This window comes from Moschus berezovskii, chromosome 16 (assembly GCF_049115385.1).
Source record: "Moschus berezovskii isolate FMDL1 chromosome 16, NW_MosBer_1.0, whole genome shotgun sequence".
In the NCBI taxonomy this organism is placed as follows: Eukaryota; Metazoa; Chordata; class Mammalia; order Artiodactyla; family Moschidae; genus Moschus; species Moschus berezovskii.
The window spans coordinates 1,530,922-1,554,729 of record NC_142475.1 but is presented as its reverse complement, the minus strand read 5'-3'; the positions used below and the strand labels follow the sequence as shown (position 1 = coordinate 1,554,729).

General features: G+C 45.3%; 1 protein-coding gene and 1 long non-coding RNA gene across 2 annotated transcripts in view; one reads left to right on the top strand and one right to left on the bottom strand.

The window, feature by feature from the left end:
* Positions 1-753: 753 nt before the first annotated feature.
* On the top strand, positions 754-23,547 carry LOC129559833 (uncharacterized). Its single transcript, XR_008686664.2, has 8 exons — positions 754-1,009; positions 1,660-1,832; positions 2,192-2,613; positions 3,661-10,518; positions 15,734-15,867; positions 18,600-18,700; positions 19,079-19,355; positions 23,204-23,547. It is a non-coding gene; the product is annotated as an uncharacterized LOC129559833 (long non-coding RNA).
* CHMP4C (charged multivesicular body protein 4C) overlaps positions 13,561-23,808 on the bottom strand; it is a 33,892-nt gene continuing 23,644 nt past the window's right edge. The window contains exons 2-5 of the mRNA XM_055431590.2: positions 21,882-22,059; positions 19,229-19,343; positions 15,906-16,068; positions 13,561-15,348 (exon numbers count right to left, since the gene is read on the bottom strand). Of these exons, the coding sequence (XP_055287565.2) occupies positions 15,284-15,348; positions 15,906-16,068; positions 19,229-19,343; positions 21,882-22,059 (521 nt within the window). The 3' untranslated portion in view covers positions 13,561-15,283. The remainder of the gene's footprint in view (positions 15,349-15,905; positions 16,069-19,228; positions 19,344-21,881; positions 22,060-23,808) is intronic.

Below are 23,808 nucleotides of genomic sequence, written 5' to 3'. Positions count from 1 at the left end.
GCCATATATACATGTATATGGGCTAGACGGTATATATATGTGTATATATGGGGTAGACGATATATATATGTGTATATGGGCTAGACGGTATATATATGTGTATAAATACCCTCTTCCTTGTATTTCATGCAGCACGTGTTATTCGTTTTAATTGGAGTGTAGTTGCTTTACAATGTTGCGCTAGTTTCTGCTGTGCGCAAAGGGAATCAGCCGCATGTACACATATATTCCCCCTTCCCTGGGTTTCACACGTCACATTTTAATACCAGTAAGTGTGAGTGCGTGCGTGCTAAGTCGTTCCAGTCCCGTCCGGCCCTTTGCGACCCCAGTGACTGTAGCCCACCAGGCTCCTCTGTCCATGGGATTCTCCGGGCAAGAACACGGGTGGGGCGCCATGCCGTCCTCCAGGGGATCTTGCGGACTCAGAAATGGAACCCGCGTCTCTTACCTCTCCTGCCTTGGCAGGCGGGTTCTTCACTAGCGCCCCCTGGGGAGCTCGGTATCGATAAGCAGGGTCAATAGCTTCCAGCCTGAGCCTGGATGCATGCATTCTATCCTCCTGCCTGACGGCTTTGAGAATCGCTGCCCTCTCCAACGCTGGAAGCTCGTAGCTAAGGAGCGCTGTGGCTCTGAATTTACTGAAATGCTGAGCCCTCAACTGCTGCTGCAATCATGCCGTCCTGATTCCTCTCTGCCCCTGATCCGTGAAAGCCCCGCCCCTGGGAGCCGCCTGCTGGAGAAGTTACCGGTGCCTCTCGCACGGCTGAGCAAGCACATTGGCTCCTATCAGTTCCTTGGGCGACCCCCAGGGAGCGCAGTCGCAGGCCCCTGTGTTGGGGAGGAGCCCCCAGGGCTCTCCCAGCAAACTTGGGGTGGTCGCCGGCCGCCTCGCCTCACTGGCGCACAAGACGGAGCGCGAGCCGAAGCAACAGAGGGTCCACAGACGGCCGACGTTCAGGCTCAGTGAAACCACTCGGCCAGCCTTGGTGCCCAGGGTACAAAGAAGCAGGTACCGTTCTCAAGTTTCCATGAGTAAAATCCAAACAGCATTTTTGCAGGAAAGGAGCTGCCTCTGGCCAAGTTTAGCCAGCGGCCCCTCTTGGCCTTGGCGATGAGCTCCGAGGGCCGCCAGGTGGGAGGGGCGCCGGCGGGAGGGGCGCCGGTGGGAGGGGCCGGGGTGGGAGAGCCGGGGATGGGGGGAGCCGGGGATGGGGGGAGCTGGGGTGGGAGGGGAGGGGCTCGAATGGGAGGAGCGTTGGTGGGAGGAGCGTTGGTGGGAGGGGCGGGGTAGGAGGGGCGGTGGGAGGGGCGCAGGCGGGAGGGGCGGCGGGAGGGGCCGGGGTGGGAGAGCCGGGTAGGGGGGAAGCCGGGGTGGGAGGGGGGGCCGGTGGGGGGGGAGGGGCTCGAATGGGAGGAGCGTTGGTGGGAGGGGCCGGGGTGGGAGGGGCGGCGGGGGGCGTTGGAGGGGCGAGGGGGTTGTTGGGAGGGGAGGGAAGGGGGAGGGCCGGGGGAGGGGCGGGGGGGCCGGGGGGGCCGTGGGGGGGCGCGGGCAGGAGGGGCGCCCGTGGCCCCGGCAGCATCGTGGCTCCCGGGGAAGCGAGCGGAGGCTCCGGACGCCGCGAACCAAGGTCCGCGGTCCGGGCCGGGCTACTGTTCCAGGGTCTGTCTGACCGAAAGGAGGTGAAGCCCAGAAGGCTTCTCTTGAGTGACTGTCTCATCTGAGAAAACTGGACTACCATCCCATCCAGACCTCCAAGAGCAAAAAGAGGAAGATATTTCATACTTTAGAATGACATACTGTAGAATTTTTGGTGAATCGTTACCTTCACAAGGTAGGAACATAAAATTGACTTTTGTCCTACTTTTATATTTGAAATTCAAAAGTCATTATCAACTACTTTTTCATTGTAGCAGACTTCAGAGTATCCGTTTGAATTATTTTACCTATTTTTCACTTAGGATGCAAGCTACACAAGCTTGAAAGTTGTCTGTTTCTAAAAGTTTTTCATAATTCTACTCCCTATATTAGCTTTTTCGTTTTCTCACATTCTCTTTATTCTGTTTTCAAAATTTTCTTGGGTTTTAAGCTCCTTTTTTACTTCAGCTAGTATTCTAAACATTGTATGCTTAACAACTTTTGTCACCTTATTTTGAAAAAATGAAATTCTTCCTCCATTTCTTCCTTTTGAAGGAAAAGTTGACATTCAGAACGACGTGGCTTTGCTCAAATAATTAAAAAACAGAAAGCTGCTTCCTGACTGCACGGAAATAGGGCGTTTTTCCACACTGTCAAAATACATGGTAGAAGCTAGAAAGCCTCCTGGACTTTCCCTGCTCCCACTCCTTCCTCCGTTCGGATTCCCACCGCCGGACAGTTGGCCGGTCCTCTCCCAGCCCGCTGCCTTCTCTCCACGGCTGCAATCAGGAGCTCCATGCTCTGACCCTTCTGCGGATCGCCCTCTGCAGCCCTGAGGTCACCGACAGGCCCCAAACCCCGGTGTGGATGGCCCAGCCCACACCGGTCTCCGCCCCACCCCCGGGTCCGCCCGCCTCCGGGTACCCTCTCCCCTCAGGAAAGGGTCCCCGCGTCCGCTGAGCCTCTCGGACCGGAAGGTGAGCGTACCTGACCCTTCTGTCCCTCCCGACCTCCCTCCGCTTCCAAACCACGCTGCCCTGCGCTCAGTCACGAAGCCCCCGGTGGGTCTCTGTTCACTGTGCCCCTCTCTAGCTGTGTCTCTGTTTTTGTGACAGACTGCACTTTGAAAACCGCAAGTTGATCAGCATTTAAAAATCTTCCCTTGCCTTCCCAGTACCTTCAGGGTAACCCAAACCCTCCCCTAGGGTATCTGAGGCCTTAGCACCCGCTCCCAGGAGCCTTGTCTTTCCCCACGTGCAGTCTCTAACGTTCCCCTCCCTATGTGCCCGTCCCGGTGGAGCCCAGCGTTCTCTTTCACGATGCCCATCAGCAGCGCAGACCAGACCCTTCAGCACTCAGGCAGGCAACAGCTGGTCCGGAAGGCCAGCCCAAGGCAGCCAAGCAACGCTGGAACCCTTACACATCCCACTGTACTGCCTTGGTGTGCCAGCCTCCCCTGACCAGACTTCCTGAGGGCACGGAACTGTGCTTACCCGTTTCTGAACACCTAGTGCCCTCCAGAGTGGTGGTTGTATGCACTGGAGAAGCTGTGAGCAAGATAACAATGGAGAATTTTTGCAACTTCTCATGAGCCGGACACAGCATGGATGTTGTTCCCTGTATTATTATTTAATCCTAATTTTGGCCATGTAAAGGTATCTTCAGTACTTATCTGACACATGAAGAAAATGAAGATCAACACAGTTCAGTGATGGAAGGTCACTGCGGTGGAAGCTGCAGTAACTTCCGAATCCCCTTCAGCGGAGGATCAACGGGCTCGCCTCCTGGCCGCGTCGCCCGTGGCTCTCCTCACCCCAGGACCATGCCCTCTGCCAGGCAGCCGCACTCTGAGTGAGCGCTGCGGGGTCGCCCGCACTCAGGCGGCACTTCCTGGTGCCCTGGTAGAGTCAGCAGGGCCCCCCATGAGACCGCACGGCCCCTCAGCTTCTCTGTCTGACCCCTTCCTGGGGCACTGATGCCGAAAGTCGGCCTCATTCAGCTTCCTGTGTTCTTTTCCGTCTCAGGGTCAGCTTCCCAGGGAGCCTCGCCAGGAGGAGTCTGGAAGCCAGTAGTTGATGGACCGCGTGGACCAGACCAGCGGCCCACCTCAGCGGCTCCGCTTATGGTTCCCTGGACTGCACCCCCTCCTGTGATAAACAGGACTTTCTTTCCTTTGTTTCCCCGGAACTGAGCACAGGCACTCAGCAAGCATCTGCCAGTCAGCCTTCGCTCTGTGTTCTGGCTTGGTTGCTTAGGCTCATTTGTTGACAGTTCTCGCCCTCGAAAACCTCACAATGAAGTCTGCTGCCTCAAAGGGGCAGGCAATTGATCTTCTAAACTCATGACTTCGGGTCAGGTCAGAAGTGGTCAACTTAGTTGCTTCAAGCAAGACCAAAACCCTCTAATGTTAGACTTTGTTTTCTTTATCAGTGTTTTCAGAAACTCAAACAGCAGTTATATTTCTCCTCCTTAAATAACAAGGCTGATCCAAGTCTTATTGCTGTCATTAACTAAATATCTTTAAAGCGGTTGAGAACGGGATGTTTTAAGAGAAGGAGAGAGAAGTCACGAGCGCTGACCCTGGGCCTGGAGGGCGTGTGTGTCCACACACGTCCAGTCGTGCCCGTTGTAACCTGCGCTGAGTGACTTCAGGTGCTGCAGTCGCCAGAAGCCACGGCGACGGCTCCATGCCCCAGATCCTGCCCACGGGCATCTTCAGGAAAGAAGTCAGAGCGAAAGCAACTCACATGCCTTTGAGCCTTCGTTGGAAAACATGATCTTGAACTTGTCAGTCTTGACCAAGAACTACAGAATGGCTGCGTTTTCCAATAGGGACTCAGCGGGGTCAGCCTTTGAGCAATTACTGCCTTAGTCTTCTCAGCTAAAGTTCGCTTTCCTTCTCTGCAAAAAGCATACATGTTCGTTAAAATAAAAACTATCAGAAAAATAATGAATATTAGAAATGCAACAAATCTGGCCCAGTTTCCCAGGAGCTTCTGATACAGTTTTAGGCTTCTGTAATTTTGTTTTTGCATCGCCCGAGGTAAAATGATCTTCCTGTTCTTGTTGCTCAGTTGCTAGGTCGTGTCTGACTCTGCGGACAAAATAACCTTCCAGGAGATAAACTGGTAGGACGCCCGCACCTTTTTTCTCAGTCTGGACCTCTGCTGCCCTCTACAGCCAAGGAAAGACAAAGAACCGTCTTTTCTTAGGTTCTACTTGTCTGGAACTTTTTTTTTTTTTTTAAGGATTTTATGCCCGAGTCATCTTGTGAAGGAAGCACTTGTATCAGCAGAAATACAGGGAAGAAGTTTAGGATATAGGTATTGAACTAAGTGAAAGTGTTAGTCACTCAGTTGTATCCAAGTCTTTGCAGCCCTGTGGACTGTAGCCTGACAGTCTCCTCCATCCATGAGATTTCCCAGCCAAGAACGCTGGAGTGGGTTGCCATGCCTTCTCCAGGGGATCTTCCCGACTCAGGGATGGAACCCACATCTCCTCTATTGCAGGAAGAGTCTTTACCATCTGAGCCACCAAGGAAACTTGACTTCAAATTCTTCATCCTAGCTAGCAATTGTATGACCTTAGAAAGTTGCTTCATCTTTTTGAGCCACTTTCAGATTTATTAATGACTACATATATTAATTAATTAATATCTAATTCAAAGCCATGTTTACAAACTAGTGAAATACTGAATAAGACCTTTTGCACTCAGTTGGCATAGAATTAGCACATGACAGATGGTGACAAGTGTTACCTAAATTGCCTCTGTTGCTTTGAGAATTGGCAAGAGGAGGAAGAAAGTAATTATTAAGCATTAATTTTGTACCAGGTGCTGTACTAGTTTTACATATATATTCCCATTCAATTCTCATGATAATCCAGTGATATCAAGGATATAGTCTTCCTACTATATCATAAAGGTATTTCAGCCTCAGAGAAGTTAAGAAACTTTCCCAAGGTCACAGAGCTGGACTGTGACCTGCCGAAGAGCAGGATCTGTGTCTTGCTTAAACTCACAATATCTATCATTACGTAGTCTTTGGTGAAAGAATACATGAAAAAAATGAATAATCTGGGAACGCATAAAGTAAGTATGAACCTTATTTCCCAGGCAGCGCAGACTGTGCCTATGTCTCCCTCAAGGAAACAGGAGTCTTGCTGAAATGTTAACAAACCACGGGGACCGTTATTATGCTTTCAGAAAAGGCGCAGAGAGGACGCAGCACAGCGCTTTGTGCAGGGTATTTTGTTTTATACACGTTCTAGTTCAAGTACTGAAGGAAATCTGTGTTCAATCATTAACGGACTGCTCATGAAACAGAGACTTCACTGGACACACACAACAAAAACTACAGACAAAAAATGAGTTCAGAAAAGTGACTGAGCGAGCAAACAAGTTCAAGAAGTGACAAACACTAAGGGAAGGATTATAACAGTCACATATATGATATCAGAACGTCCTGTTTTCAACAACAAAACAGTGTGACACACACAAATAAGACAGTGCGCTCCAAACACAGCGGGGAGCAGTCAGTAGAAACTATCCCCAAAACAAGCCAGACGCTGGGCTTATTAGACAGATATTTTAAATTGGCTATTTAAAATATCTTCAAACAGCTAAAACAAACCATTTCTAATAATTTCTCACCAAAAGGAAATATCAATGAAGAGAGATTTCATGAAAAAACACCTAAATGGAAATACTGAAGTTGAAAAACACTATATAATAACTGAAATGTAAATTCACTAGAGGAAATCGGCAACAAATGAGCAGGCAGAGAGAAGCAATCAGTGGACTCAAAGACAGATCAATTAAGATTATCTAGTCTGAAAAGAAAAAATGGGGTGGGGGGAAATGAACAGAGCATAAGAGAGCCGTGCAAGACCTCCAGCAAAGCAGCATGTGCAACTGGATGCCGGGTAAAGAGAAACAGGGAGAGGGAGAGGAGGGGCAGAAAGAATATCTGAAAAATAACGACAGACACTCCCCCACGGTGATGGGAGATGTGGATCAACAAATCCAAGAAGCTCAGTGAGACTCAGGTTGGAAAAAGCTCAAAACGTCTACACACATTTTAATCAAATTGTCAAAAGACAAAGACTCTTTAAAGTAGCAAGACAGAAGAGACTCTTCACATACAAACAATCCTCCATAAGATTAACAGCTGTTTTCTCATCAAAATCCGTGGCCCGCAGAAGAAAGTAGCATATTCGAATTTTTAGGAGAAAAAAATTGTTATCCAACATTTTTAACTAACAAAGCTATTCTTTAAAAAAATGAAGGAGAAATTAAGAACTCCCTCATAAAAAAAAACTGAAAGAATTCATTGTTAGTAGGCCTGCCTCACAAGACCCGCTAGAAGGAGAGCTTCAAGCAGTAATGAAAGGACAGCAGACAGTAATCTGAACCAGCCCAAGTAACGAAGAACAGCAGTGAAGGTGGCTACGTAGGCAACTGTCAACCAGTATGAGTGTTTTCAGTTGTAACTCCTCTTTTCTCCACTTGACTTAAAAGACAAGTGTAGCCACTATAAATCTGTGTTTACAGGCACGCATGCCTAATGATGTAGTTTATACACTATCAAGGTGGATGGAAGACACACAGAAGCAAAGTTTTATATAATATTGAAGGTGCTTGTATTAATTTGAACTAGTTTGTTATAATTAAAGTATTATTTATAATCCCCAAGGAAATCACTAAGAAAATAAATTACATAGTGAAAGAAGCTGCAAGGGAATTAACATAGTACACTAGAATGTATTTATTTGCTATTTATTTATTAAGGTTTTGAAAGAAGGAACTAATGGAGAAATTAAGGGAAAAAAGACATAAGACATAGAAAACAAGCACCAAAATGGCAAATACAGTTAAGTATATTACAGATGAACGATTAACCTCTCCAATTAAAAGGCAGAGATTGGGGAATGGATTAAAAAAAGAAATATCTAATTTTATGCTACCTACAAGACTCACGGTAGATTCAAGCACAAATATAGATTGAGAAGAAAAGATGGGAAAAGATAGTCTATGCAAAATATAATCAAAAGAGAGTTGAGGAGAGTAGCTAACACAAACACCAGACAAAGCAGACGTTAAGACAAAGATGTCGGTATGGAAGTGACGGCAGGAAAGCTAAAGTGAACCTCACCTCTACTTGACTAGAGCTTGGGATAGAGGTCACAGCTAGAAATACACGTGACTGCAGGACTGCTTCAACTTTAATCCCCATGCTGACTCAGAGCTCAGAGGATAGTGTTTAGTAAATATCAGTTGATTGAGTGAATAAATTTATATGAGCAATTTAAGTCATCCTCTCGTAGAAAGGATAGTTGAAGCTATAATTTTAAATGATAACCTACGAATAGTATAGAAAAGAGAGAGCAAATAATTAAATTATTAAAAACCTGGGAAAGATTCACATTTATGAGTCAGGAAGAAGACTGTGCCCTCCAAAGAGAAAAAAATGCAAGAGTTGGGACTGAGGGAGTACAGGAGAATTGTGGAGGGCGAGAAGCAGCAGACTTTCCAAAGAGTACGGGACACACGCATACTGTATTAATGTAGAGAGTAAATGTGATTGCTGGAGAAGGAGATGGTGACCTGCTCCAGTGTTCTTGCCTGGAGAATCCCATGGACGGGGAGCCTGGTGGGCTGCAGTCCACAGAGTTGCAAAGAGTCAGACACGACTGCAGCTGTACGTGTCTTAACACCCGTGTATAATTTGTGCATGAGCATATATGATCCACTTAGACACATTTCAGATATAAAACCATATTACACCAAAGCATGGCACATGCCACCCACACGTCTCCCTTTCGGCGCTTCACAGAGAAGCCTGAACAGGAGGTTTTTTCTGGTTGCTGAAAAGGAGCATTTAGCCCTCCTGACAGCATGAGTAATAGTGTATAGACAGCCTTCAGCAGCCTGTGAATATCAGAAATGCTCAGGAGAAGGATTCACAACCAGAGGCATCGCCTGCCTGCTCAGCGTTCGAACATCTCTCTTCTGAATAACAGTTCAACTGTTTTGGCCTGTCTGTACTGTCAATATACACTGTCTTTTTTTCCCAAAACAATAGCTCCAGTGTCTTATATAAAGTGCAATAAAACTTCTGGTCAGCCAGGAAACAAGTGATGTAAAGTAAATTTGAAGTTGGAGTATTTTAGCTAATTTAAGAAATACTGTGGATCACAACAAATTGGAAAATTCTTGAAGAGAGGGGAGTGCCCAACCACCTAACTTGTCTCCTGAGAAAACTATATGTAGATCAAGAAGCAACAGTTAGAACCAGAAATGGAACAACTGACTGGTTCAAAATTGGGAAAGGAGGATGACAAGGCTGTATACTGTCACCCTGCTTATTTATTTTATACGCAGAGTGCGTGCTGAGTCACTCAGCCATGTCCTACTCTTTGCAACCCCATAGACTGTAGCTGCCAGGCTCCTCTGTCCATGGGATTCTCCAGGCAAGAACACTGGAGTGGGTTGTCATGCTCTCCTCCAGGGGATCTTCCCAGCCCAGGGATCGAACCTGAGACTCCTATCACTCCTGCATTGCAGGCAGATTCTTAGCTGCTGAGCCATCTGAGAAGCCCACTATATGCAGAATGCATCATGCAGAATGCCAAGTTGCATGAATCACAGGCTGGAATTAAGATTTCCCAGAGAAATATCAACAACCACAAGTGCAAGTGATACCTCTGTAACAGCAAAAAGCGAAGAGGAGCTAAAGAGCCTCTTGATGAGGGTGAAAGAGGAGAGTGGAAACGCTGGCTTGCAACTCAACATTCAGAAAACTAAGATCGGGGCGTCTAGGCCCATCACTTAATAGCAAACAGAAGGGGGAAAAGTGGAAGCAGTGACAGATTTTATTTTCTGGGCTCCAAAGTCATTGCAGATGGTGACTGCAGCAATGAAATTAAAAGACAGTGTTCCTTGGAGGGAAAGCTATGACCAACCCGGACAGCATATTAAAAGGCAGAGACATCACTTTACTGACAAAGATCCCTACAGTCAAAACAATGGTTTTTCCAGTAGTCATGTACGGATGTGAGAGTTGGACCATAAATTAGAACGCTGAATGCTGAAGAATCGATGCTTTCAAATTGAGGTACAGGAGAAGGCTCTTGAGAGTCCCTTGGACAGCAAGGAGATCAAACCATTCAATCCTAAAGGAAATCAACCCTGAATATATATTGGAAGGACTATTGCTAAAGCTGAAGCTTCAATATTTTGGCCACCTGTTGGAAAGAGTGACTTATTAGAAAAGACCCTAATGCTGGGCAAGATTGAAGGTGGGAGGAGACGGGGACGACAGAGGATGAGATGGTTGGATGGCACATGGACATGGATGTGAGCAAACTCTGGGAGGTAATGGAGGACAGAGGAGCCTGGCGTGCCAACCCCGAGTCAAAAAGAGGCAGACATTGCTTAGCAACTGAACAGCAACAACAAATACTTTCCCCAGCAGAAACATCAGTATGTATCTTAAATTGAAGAAACGAAAAGAAGTAGAGACATGAACTAGACTTTGACCAACAGCTCATAGGTTGGCTCCACTGGGCTATAATGTAACGCCACTAAGACATCCTTATTGGTCCCAGCTTCTCTGGAATGCTTCCTTTCTCTCTTCCTTCTTGCTTGGACTCCTAACTGTAACAGGCTATTCAGTTTGTTTTAGTTAGACACATATGCTTGCGTGTGTAGAGTATCTCCTCCTCCAGTTTCTACTAAAGAAGTCAGTGCTCAGGCTCAGTGTTTGCCAAGAAGGAGGAAATGGGCAGTTCCGACGTCATCATTCTCAGTGGGTGTGTGGGCATTTGCTGATTGAGGCAGTATTTTACATTGAGAAGGCCGACGCCCGTTCTGTCTTCTTCAGGTGAGAGAACCCTGATTACGCTTTAGCAAACCTCACTTCCTGCTTCTCAGCTCATGAGCGTCCAGGGAGCTTGGCCAATCAAATATTCTGGCTTTGAAATTTGATCCTGAACGGAATAACAGCTTCTTCACAATGGCCGCAGCTTACCTTCCTTTGCTGTGGGGGACTGAGAAGATGGAGTCCCTTAGTCTGAGCCAGAGTCTCTGGCTTCTAACATTCCTCTGATTTGCATTTCCAGCATTTTCTTGGATTATGGGAACTATCCAAATCACTTCCAAAAAATCTTAATTATACTGAATGTGTTGCATGCATGCAGGCTCAGTTGCTTCAGTTGGGTCTGACTCTTTGTGACCCCATGGACTGTGGCCCTCCAGGCTCCTCTGTCCAAGGAATTCTCCAGGCAAGAACACTGGAGTGGGCTGCCATGCCCTCCTGCAGGGGATCTTCCCGACCTAGGGATCGAACCTGTCTCCTGCACTGGCAGGTGGATTCTTTACCGCTGAGCCACCAGGTGTTTCTTATAACCAAAAAGAAGGAGAAAAGCCTGAGTGATATATTGGAAAACACTTTATTTAAAATTACAAAGCAGCCCTGACCAAATGGAGATCCACGCCTGAGCTGCCACTGAACTGCAGTGAAACCAGTTCTTAGCAAACATCCCGGACTTTGTAACTTCCGAACAGAAGTTTTTCCATCCTAAGATGCCTCGCTGGAAACATATCTAGCTGACTGATTAGTACCTTTATTCTTTTCAATACCTCTTCAATCTAAGGATGATTTACTTTTATAGCTTTTCTATCCTTTCTTTCACTCCTTCCTTATTGTCAACAGAGGGGCAACATTATGATTTCATTTCAATGTATTTTGTTTCTTTTCAGAATAAGAGGTCACCTTCTACAAAATTTGCTTTATTTTGAACACAGGCATTTTAGTACTTCAAATCTACCTGTGCACTCATTGATAATAAGAAACTGGTCTTCTTGCCCAAGGCTAACCAATAGAAATATAATGTGAACCACATATGTAATTTTTAATTTCCAAGTAGCCACATTTTAAAATGGTGAAAAGAAACAGCTGAAATTAATTTTAATAATACATTTTACTTAATACATTTAAAATAATATTTCAGCATAAACTCTATATAAAGGTATTAATAAGATATTCTACATTCTTTTTACACTAAGTCTTTGAAATCTATATATGTTTTACACAGAGCACATCTCAATTCAGATGCAAATTTTAATTAGAAATATTTGTTCTGTGTAGGGCTTCCCAAGTGGCTCAGTGGTAAAGAATCTTCCTGCCAATCCGGGAGATGCAGGAGACCCTGGTTCAATCCCTGGGTTGGGAAGACCCCCTGGAGGAGGAAATAACAACTCACTCCAGTATTCTTGCCTGAAGACTCCCATGGACAGAGGAGCCCAGCGGGCTACAGTCCATGGGGTCACAAGAGTCGGACACAATTAAAGTGACTTAGCACACATGCACACAAGCTTCACTGAACTGTGGATTTATTGTTTTCATCAAGCTTGGAAATTTCTCAGCCATTATTTCTACAAAAGTTTTTTTCTATCCTATTCCATTCCCTACCCCAAACAAGCCCTGTCCCCTCAAAATTCATCCAGTCCACCACCAAAATTCCAGACTTCAATAACCCGCATGTTAGACAGCTTAACATGGTCTCAAAGCTTATTCTTGCTTTACTTTTTCCATTTTTTTCTTTAGTATTTTATTTAGGGTAATTTCTGTTGCTATGTCTCTAAGTTTACTAACCTTTCCTTCTGCAGTGTCTAACCTGACGTTACTCCCACCTACTATCTTCTATATTTTCATTTCAGATATTTTTCATCTCTAGAATTTCAATTTGTATCTTTTTTATTATATCTGCCATTTCTCTCCGTTGTGATCATGTTTATCTCTTCTTTTTCAAACACATGGAGTATATTTACTGTAGTGATTTTAATGAACATAGAGAATATATTTATAGTAGCTGTTTTAATATCCCTTGCCTTCAAATTCTATCATCTGTGTCACTTGTGAGTCTGTTCCTACTGTGTGACTTTTCTCCTGGTTATGGGTTGTATTTTCCTGCTTCTTTGCATGCCTGAAATTTTCTTATTGGATGCCAGACTTTGGGAATGTTATCTGTTGGGTGCCAGTTTTATTTTGGTTGTTCTGTTGTTATTACTTATTAGCTTTTATATTCCTTTAAGCATCTGGGGGTTTTGTTCTGGGATGCAGTGAAGTTACTTGGAATCGTTTCATCCTTTTGAAGCTTGCTTTTAACCTTTTGTGGTGCTTCCCTGGTAGCTTAGACAGTAAAGAATCTGCCTGCAATGCGGAAGACTTGGGTTTGATCCCCGGGTCTGTAAGATTCCTGAGGAAGGGAATGGCTAACCACTCCAGTATTCTTGCCTGGAGAATCCCATGGACAGAGGAGCCTGGGGCTACAGTCCATGGGGTCACAGAGTCAGACACCGCTGAGTGACTAACACTTTCACTTTTACATTTTTTAGAGTGGACCTAGAACAGCCTTTAGTCTAGGCAAAATTTGACCTCACTAATGAGGCAATATCCTTCCAAGGGCTCAATCTGATACCGTTTGGTAGGAGGTCTTCCCCTGTGGCTGATGGAGACACGCTCCCCTGTCCTGTGTGCGCTCTCGGGACTGACCTGCTTGCTTCCTTCCAGTGGCCCGTCCTGGTCCGTCACTTCCTCAGATGTGTACACAGATCAGTCCTGAGCCAAAACTTTGAAGGGGCCCCCTGCAGATTTCCAGCATGCTCTCTCCCTCTCCGTGTAGCAACCTCCTTTCAGAAATCTCCCCCTGGGATTTCCTCCCCTTGGTAAGCCCACCAGGCCCCATGCAGGCAGCGAGTGGGAACGCAAGTGCGCATTTCACCTGTCTCCTCCTTCTCTGCTGCCTTCTGTCCAGTGTCTGAAAACCGCTGCTTCACATATTCCGTTCAGTTTTCTAGTTATTTGACAGTAGAAGGTAAATCCAGTTCCTGTTATTCTATCATGACCCAAAAGAGGTAAAAATAGTCTTTCCTGAATATTGATCAATCTTTATTAAATGACAGATGCATGAGCGAGGCTGTGCAGAGCTACACAGTTGGAGTGAATGATGGAGGCACAGTCCCTGCCCCCCAGGCAGCACAGTGCGGCATCACCGCCTTGTCATGGCAGAGGGCCTTGAGGAACTCAGCGGCGCTACGAGCCATGCTGGTCACGGCCCCCCGCGTCACATGGGTCGTACTCAAGGGTTCTGATGAAACATGGCCCACCAGAGGAGCGAACAGGGACCACGCTGGTGTTCTTGCACGAGAACCCCATGAGCCGAGCCGTGGGATTGCAGAGTCGGGCGCGACTTAGGGACTGAAGGACGACAGCAGAGGAGGGAAAACAGTAAGAGTGATCATTCAAGTAAGTTTGCGACAGAAACGCGACAGGCGACGGGGAAAGCAGACGGCCATGAGGCCTGAGTCGGTCTGCAATCGGGAAACCTTCTCCGAAACAAAGGGCGTTTTAACTGAGACTGAAGAACTAGTAAGGTGTGGTACCCGTGTGGCGGGGGTAGAGAGACCGCCAAGAAGGGTGTCGTACGCAAAAGGCCTGTGGCGGGGTGGAGCCGGCGGCCGCATCAAGTGCAATCCTTAGATTTCTCAGTGAAAACACAGACCGAGTTTATGACTTGCCTAGTTGTACTGTGTTCGTGGCAGAGCAGGAAACAGGATCCAGAGCTCCTACCTCCAAGTCTAGTGTTCTTTCCATTCCACTGGACTTTGTATTCTCCAAGCTAATGTTGGGAATTACTAGATCATTTTCTATAATGACATTTGTCATTTTATGGCCCATGATACATTATGGGCAACACATAATTTTGAATTTTACTTCCATTTAAAAATCATTATGGCCAAATTTTATCTAAGATATATTTTTAATTGCCTATATTTTTATGTATTTACAAAGAATATGATGCAAATTGTAAATAAATGTACAAGAGAGCTCCAAACAGAAAAGAATGAACACACACATTTAGCACGCTGAAGCCATAATAGCATCATAATGGCCTGGGAACGGTAATGCAGCTCTCTAAGTGGCCAAATGACACCCAGGAGATTCTCGCTCAGCAGTGGAAGCTGTTAGCACTTTCAGACATTTTGGGAAATGCAGCCATTGCCCCATTCCAAGCTTAATTGGCATAATAAATGTCAATTAAAACTCCTTTAAGATTTTAAATTGCAAAACTCAATGAAACTATTTATGTGTAAACTCACACAAGACTTCTTTACAAGAAGCGTCTCCTATGAAAAGTTGCATTTCTTGTACATTTACCTGGGGCTGCAAATCTCCTAACACGGACACACACTGCAAACCTGCCTTTGCACAGGGAGGAAAGTCCAGAACACGTCACTCTGAAGGGGCTTATGGTCAATTATGTATCTCACATGTTAATAGGATTCAGTTTTCTTTCAGCAAATACATAGAGAGTACCAACTATGTGCCAGGACTGGAAACACAGCAGGGAACAAGGCAGAATGGTCCCTCCTATCGGGATGAAGAGATCCTCCAAAATGCTACCAGGAAGTCCCTTTTCATCTTAAAGGGATCCTAAATCTACACATGACTCCTTTAACTTTTACCTATGAGGCTTAAAAGACAATCATTTATCCAGTAGAAATATAAAACAATCTGCATTAGCTTCTGTATTTGGCAAAACCATCTTCGTGTCTCATGTACAGCTGTGTCCACAACTTCCGTTCTAAGTAGCCCAAGCTGCCAAATGTTGCATGTCATCATCCTCTCCTTCCGTCCTCCTAGAAGATGCTGGAACAATAAAAAGGATAAAAATCAGTCTCTGGTGACATTCACACCTTCAGCACAGAAAACAAATAAGAATTATTCATTAAAAAGTGTATATTTATGAAATGAAAGATAAGTGCTAAAAGAGATGTGTGTGCTAAGTCGCTTCAGTCATGTTCAACTCTCTGCGACCCCATGGACCGTAGCCCACTAGGCTCCTCTGTCCATGGGGCTCTCCAGACAAGAACACTGGAGTGGGTTGCCCCCTCCTCCAGGGGCTCTTCCCGACCCAGGGACAAACCTGTGTCTCTTCCGCCTCCTGCATTAGCAGGCAGGCTCTTTACCACTAGCGCCACCTGGGAAGCCCAGACATGCTCATTACTCTTGAAAGTTTCTTTTTCCTTGGCAGGCCTGAAGGATCTTACTTTCCTGACCAGGAATCAAACCCACACCCTGCAGTAGCAGCACTGAGTCTGAACCACTAGACCGCCAGGGAAGTCTCCAGGAGAGGTCCCCCTGAGATAGGACTGGCCGTGATTTCAGGTCAGTATTTGACCACGGGGCTGGGGTGAGGCTCAGACCTGCTCGAGGGCGGTGTGCAGAGGACACACTGGGCATCCTGCCCGACCCGCTGTCCGGCTGAGCTGGGAGCGAGGAGGAGGGCACATTCGGAAGTCGGATGTTTGTCATCTTCTTATTTAATTCTTCCTGCTCCAGTTCTTCAAGTTCTGCCATCAGCTCATCCTGAACATAGGAGAAAGAAAGAATTATGGAGTTAACGTTTCAAGAAGGGGGTTTCCTCAAACACAATAACAAAAACATCTGCTACCCAATTGATATGCGAGAATCCAGTGAAATGGAATATTTATTTAAGACTAAGTCTTTTTTGCAACACTGAGCAATAATTAAAATATGAATATTTGGGGTTGTGCAAATTTGTTGTAGCTAATCTTATAATACTTCAGTCAACAGTTTTTTTTTTTTAAAGTAATTTGTGCTAGCTGAATATATAACCTCCAGAGCTTCTAGAAAATTTACACTTTGCCTGTCATTTTTGCAATGTAACTTTTATGTTCTACTGTTAAGAATTCAGAATCTGTGAAACTTTAATTAGAGGAAATATATTTTTTCATTTTGGCTAATGTTACTGAAAATAAAACAGATATAGCAAAACTTTAACACACCAAACGTAAAAAGAATCAAAGATACTGTGGCTTCTTTGTTAAATTCCCAAAGCCAGCGGAGACCATGCTGTGTGTTTGAGTTAAGAATAACTCCAGGTGAGTACAGTGTATTTCTGTCTGTTAGCAATAGTCCCAGACAGTCTGGCTTAATCTTAAACTACTCTGTCCCAAGAACCTTAGAAAAGCAAGTCCAGTCTGAGACTTTGAGGGTAAAAGCCACTTTATGACAGATACGATATGACTTGAGATGACGTTCAGGTCTAACTGGCTCCAAGAGTCCTCAGGTTGAGTCCAGCCCCCTGAGAGAGGTTGGAAGTCAAAACTAAACTTGTCATCATTATAATTCTGAGGCTGTTGTCATGAGCAATGACCTAAGACACTCATATTCCACCAGGGAGATTTATTCATTTATTCGTCCCTGAACAAATTTATCGAGAGCTCACTCCAGGCCAGGCATGAACTCAGGGCTCGGGAGACAAAGTCCGATCAACAGTCCTTACATTTAAGGATCTTTTTGGAATGCAGCAGAAAGGCTCACAAACAAATAATTATTCTATCTTAAAATGAGAGGAACAATACTATGGCCAAGGGTGGAGATCTTGAAGCCAACCACAACACTGGATGAAGTCAGCATGTTATCAGACATACGGTGAGCTGAGCTGTCTGAGAACTGTTAGATCTGCCTCAGAAAAGGAAATAAACAGGAAGAATAAAGCACAAGGCCATGTGAGATGGTGCCTCAGGCTAGTTGCTGGCTTTACAGTTCTCCACAGGCTGAATGAATAAAATACCTTCAGAATGAATATTCTGATATCCTATTTCTGCTAAAAGAACAATTAGGAACAAATATAGAAAATGTAATAATAGCAGAACACACTGCCCTACACTGAATGTATGCCCAGAATCGCCAACAGTGCTTGATGGTCATTAACAGCATTGAAAAGACTGATATTTTCTATAACAAATATGTGATCACAGAATAGTCATTTCCATCATTTTCAGATTTCAGGGAGCAAACACTTATTCATTCATTGATAAAAGAATTTTAGAATTCAAGGGACTTTAGAATAGTCTAGTGATCATCGTGTTCATTTTATAAATGAGAAAACTGAAGGTCCAAAAGTGAAGGGACCTCACAGAGCTCAGCGGTACGTGGCAGAGCGGGGCGTCCTCACGCGCCCAGGGCCCTCTTCAGCACGTCATAAAGATTCCAGATGCTCACGAGCTAGCCAGGGGCAGGCGAACTTCTTCTGGGAAGGGCCGGACTGCAATACTTCAGGCTCTGCTGACCACAGACGGTCCCTGTCAAGTGGCCTCGTGTGTACCTGTTGTCACTGCTGCTGTGGTTTTCCACAGTCATTTAACCTATAAAAACCATCTTGCTCCACAGGCCAAACAAACATAGAACTCGGGAAAGATCTGGCCTGAAAGCACCCTTTCCTAAGCCGTGGCCTACATCGCTTACAAAGCTGTTGAAGAAACAGACCAGCAGACAAGAAAACAAGCCCATGGTTACCAAAGGGGAAAGGGGACGGGGGTTAGAGGAGGAGTTTGGGATGAACACACACACAGTGTTATAAATGAAATAGATAACCAACAAGGACACTGGTACAGGGAGCTCTACTCAGTATTTTATAATAACCTATAAGAGAAAAGAATCTGAAAAAATAGTTATGTGTGTGTATAACAGAATCACGTTGCCGCACACCCGAAACTACACAATATTGGTAAATCAACTACACTTCAATTTTTTTAAAAAAGGAGAATGGAGAAAAATGAGATGAAATAAAGTAAGTATAGAAACAAAAAAGCTGCTGAAACCCAATCCTCACTTTCAAGGATTCTGAGGAACAACATCTTACTTACTAGATGTGCTGTTTTTAACAGTACATGAATGCAGGAAGTCAGATTCTTTGCCACGCTAATCTGAAACATTTCAAAACATGCACCAGTCCTTGTGTGTGCTTTGAGGAGGACAATTGAAATTCACAGTCCAGACTTCACCAGTATAATTATAGTCTGTTATTACTGGACTGATTAATCTCAATGGAATGTGTGCGTTAATAATGCCACTCCACATTTGTTTCATAGCCCAGGTAATAAACAGAGGCAGCCTAAGCCCGGATTTAACAGGCGCGTGATCTGCCTGTCCCGTGCAGAGTGACACAGTCTGCTCTGTTTCGCCCAGATGTGTGAGTACTCAATTTCTCATAATGGGGCTATTTACGCACCCATCAACAATTAAAACTCACTGACTTCACGTAATCACATGCTGCTTTTCTTTAATAGCTGAGAACTTAATTAGGGGGCTATTTGCCAAACTATATTAATCTTTCCTTTAAATCAGAGCTGCCAACACTTCATTTCCCTCTTAAGACAGGTGTTTTTCTAACATATCATTTCTTTAGTGATATTAAAGGACACGTGTAAGAAAACCTGCTTGCTTCACAGGGTGGGAAGCTATCTTTTTTTTCAAGATTTTTTTTTTTTTGAGGTGGACTGCTTTTAAAGTGTTTATTGAATTTGTTACAATATTGCTTGCTTTGTGTCTTGCGTTTTTGGCCCTGAAGCATGTGGGATCTTAGCTCTCCAACCAGGGACGGAACCCACAGCCCTGCACTGGGAGGTGTAATCGTAACCAGTGGGCCTCCAGGGAAGTCCCAGGAAGAGCTGTCCTTCTCAGCAGCCATGGCCTCCATTCTTTACACTGTGTCACCCACCTCATCAAAGTCATCGCCAAATCCAACCCGTTGAGAAAATGCTTCAGAGATTTCTTGGGCAATATCCTGTTGCTCTGTGATCTCTTGCATCAAATCATCTATTTTGTTCAGATCCCTGGGAAACAAGGTTTGTTGAAATATTGTAGAATTTTACTTTAAAATTATGAATTTAGACACAATCCCCTATGAAAAGTGAGTCAACTTAACATAAAGTTATTTCAGTAGGATTATGAACATCCCTGGTGATAAGATTTATCAACTTTAAGAAGAATTTACATTTCAAGAAGTTAATAATTCTGTATATGCACATATATTTTAAATTATGTAAGTTAAATTGATAGCCATTACATTTGGCAGTCACTAGGGGGCATGTCTGTAGACCCATTCCGAAATTTCATCTGGTAGGGCACACTCAGGTGCTAAGTCGTGTCCGACTCTTGGCGACCCCAAGAACTGGAGCCCACCAGGCTCAGACTTTGTCCACGGGATTTCCTAGGCAGGTTGCCATTTCCTTCTTCAGGGTGGAGGGGCATATGAAATGGTTAAATACATGATATGTATTAACTCTGCAGGAAGCAACGCCATGGGTCATCAAGGACCACGGTGAGTGAGATAAGCTAGGGTGGCACTCAGAAGCCGCTATCAGAGCAGCTTTTTGTAGAAGATGGACTCTGGAGACCAGAGATCTATTTTCCAGAATGCCGTGCAGCCCTGAGATTCTGACTCCCTGAGAACTTCCCCTCGGCTGCTGATGGGCCAGGAGACAACGGATGAGAGCAGGGTTAGGCCTGTGAAGGCCTCAGAAGAATCAGCAGCTTCAGCAGAGGGATCACAGGCCCAGGGCCAATGGCGGCTCTCAAGCCAGTTCCTGGTGCCTGAGCCCCTCTGGCCCCTGCAGCCCCGCCGGCTCGGGTCCAAGTGCCCCAGCGGCCACGTCCGCATCCCGTCTCCAAATCATCCCTCCAGCTCTGAGGCCAGGCCACGCTAATGGGTACCAGGGAAGTGACAAGGTTACTCATTACTGAGCCACTAATGCTAACATTGTCATTCCCAGTGGAATTAAATGCTTTGCATGTTTTCCAGACTCCACATATAGGAAAAGCTGAATATTTGACAGCATTTCATGCAGTAATCAGAAAGAGAACTTTGCCGTCTTGCTGTGCCATGTTGTGCTGTGCTAAGTTGCTCAGGCGAGTCCACCTCTTTGCGACCCCACAGACCACAGCCTACCAGGCTCCTCTGTCCCCGGATTCTCCGGGCAGGAACACAGGCGTGGGCCACCAGTTCCTCCTCCAGTGCCCTCTGATCACCCCTTATTTCCACTTCTTATATTCATAACAAAGATAGTAGGATCGTGTATTTAAAGATCATATGTGAAATGTACAGCTAAAATGTGGGCCCAGCAGCAAATTTTTCCCAAAAGGAACACCCAGGGAGGATGCGGCTGAACTGCCTGGGAGGAAGGGCTATGATTCTGGAGCACAGTTAGTACCTAACTCACAGCAACGACACCGGGAGGTGACTCTGAGAGTGAATCTCACGACCTCTCAGAAGCTGTCAGAATGACGGCTGATGGTCAGCTGGTTATCAGGACAGGAAAATGTCCGCAAAGCCGCCTTCACTGGCCGCGGCCTCTCCTGCCCCCCTCCCATCCACAGAACCTTCTCCACGTCCCTCAGACACTCGCTGCCCTTGTACACCTTTGGCCCAAACTTCACCGTCATATTTAAGCTCAGGAAAGGATTAGATTCTCTGTGCAATTAAAAAGCAAACAGTCATGAGCCCCACTACCACTATGGATATTGATGACTGAGTGCTTACTTTACACCGGGAACTCCTCATGGCAGTGTATCTCGTTTCTCACCAACTCTCACAAGAGCCACATGAGCTAGGTACGATTATTATCTTCAATTTACAGACAAGGAAACTGAATCAGGAAGAGACAAAGTATTGTCCAAGGACAGTGAGCCAGGATCTGGGGTTACAATCCAGAAAATCGGCCCCAAATCCACGTTTGTATCTGTTATATCGTATGCCAGTGGTTCTCGAACATTGGTTAGTATCAGAATCACCAGGAGAACTTGGTTGAAAACAAACAGGCCCAGTCCCAAGCTTTCTCAAAGGGGCGTGGGCATCTCGGTTCTCTTTAGCGGTGATTTCTGAGTCCTCCCAAAGTTTGACCCTGGGAGGGGAAGATCCCCTGGAGAAGGAAACGGCAACCCACTCCAGTACTCTTAGAAAATTTCAAGGATGGAGGAGCCTGATAGGCTACAGTCCATGGGGTCGCAAAGAGTCAGACATGAGTGAGCAGCTTCACTTCTGCAGTTTGACAGCCACTACTGTACAGTTCTAATACCCTCACGGATGTTACCACTTAAGCCTTTTTGAAACTATAGGATGAAAATATTTACGGGTGGAGTATCAGAGAACAGTGAGGCCTGGAAAACATTAAAGGCAAAATGAGTGCCCTTTATTTTCTCATGATCTTTTCTTCTTTTGCTGATATATTAAAACATCCGCTCTTTCTCTATGGGAGCGTTCCATTCCAACATGTCAAAGAGTCTCAGATGAGTAAGCCCATCCCTGCCCAAGCCATCGCAGTTCCAAAGCACTGAGGGAGCGTAAGGCTCAGAGGGAGACCGCGGTCACTCACATGCTCTCATGAACGGCTTTCATGGCTTTCGCTGCAAGGCCCATGTTCCTTAACACCTCCGTGTTGGTATATGAGTTTTCCAAGGCTTCTCTCTGGAACTCAATGGTGGAAAGTGTGCCATCAATCTGAGTGAGCTGCTTCTCAAGCCTCTTCTTCCTCTTCAGGGCCTGTAATGCAGCTAAATAAGGGAGAAGCCACATTTAGATGGAGCTTTATGTACGCTCGCTAACTCAAGAGACATTGACTCAGCATCGACCATGGAGACCCGGGTTCAGTCCCTGGGTGGGGAAGATCCCCTGGAGAAGAGAATGGCAACCCACTCCAGTGTTCTTGCCTGGAGAATCCCATGGACAGAGGAGCCAGGGGGGCTAGAGTCCATGGCGATGCAGAGTCGGACACGACCGAGCACCAGATGAGCGAGTGAGTGAGCCCTGGACTCAGCACTGTAGAAACCCACACTGAGACTGAAGCCGCTCAGGCGTGTCCGACTCTGCAGCCCCATTGACTGTGGCCCACCATGCTCCTCCATCCATGGGGTTTTCCAGGCAGGAATACTGGAGTGGGTTGCCATTTCCTTCTCCAGGGGATCTTTCCAACCCAGGGATCGAACCTGGGTCTCCTGCATTGTAGGCAGACACTTTACCATCTGAGCCACCAGGGAAGCCAACAGAAACCCACAAAGAGGACTCCAAATAAAGCTGAGTAATGTAGAGGCAGCATCTGTCCTTGCAATTGCTTGTACAAACTATCACTCCCTAAAACATTTTGTTATTCTCCCAAAAATCTGCCAGGTGTCAGAGGATGAAAAGTCAGAATACCATATTCTATAATATAGACCACAGAAACGTTTTTGTTAACGTTGGATTTTAGAAAAAGACTAGGTAAAAATAGAAGTACCTATTGTGTAATATGAAAATAGAGCTTTAGAAAGAGAAAGAGCCTGCAGGACTATCTATTTTAGCCCTATATTCTTATTTCAGTCAGCAATAATCGTGCCTCAAATAAACCTCACTGGCTGATACTGCCACTGTGCAAAGTTATTCTTATTTCAAAGACAAGTTAGTTGAGACCCAGAAAAGTTATATGAGTTGCCCGAATTTAATAACAGTCCAAAACCTAGCAAGCCAACCATGTCTTGATCTGAAGTGACTATGATACAATCAGTAAGGTTACATCTAATCCTAAATGTCATGAATCAACAGAGTCACACTCAAGGACTAGATGGCATACTGCTGAGTAAGGAAAAGACTGTTGCCTTCAGAAAAATTATATCCAAATTCCCCCCATCAGCACTCAGCAAAATCTTAACGTGCATCTTTCAGAAATCACAAAGCTAATGAGTCCATCTGACTACGGCACCTTTGAAGGCAGCCTGAAAAACAGGCCTTAACATGTGAGTTTTGAAAAGGCATTTCGTGACAGCACAGGAAAGAGCAGTAGAAGAATGCCAACATGAAGGTAATCAAATGGAGCTGACAAAAGAGCTCGAACAGTTTTATGGTTTCAGAGTGAAACGTGATTGCGACAGATTTCTGAGAGAAGGCTCTTCTCTGCTTTGAACAACTTCTTCTTGCACTTTCAACAGATGTAGTATATTTATTCCAGTGCTTTTTGTTTGGTGCACAAAGCCTCCTAGCCAGGATACTTTCTTGCTGGATTTCTATTAGTGATCAATCAATAAATATTTCTTTGTTGTGATTGTTGTTTAATCACTAATTTGTGTCCAACTCTTTTGCAACCCCATGGACTGTGGCCTGCCAGGCTCCTCTGTCCATGAGATTTCCCAGGCAAGGATCCTAGAGTGGGCTGCCATATTACTTGCTGTCCATTTAATCCTTTTTAACTTAAATTCCATTTTGTTTTATAGTAACATTTAATATAAAATTAATACTTATATACTATATATTAGCATTAAAGAAAATTAATA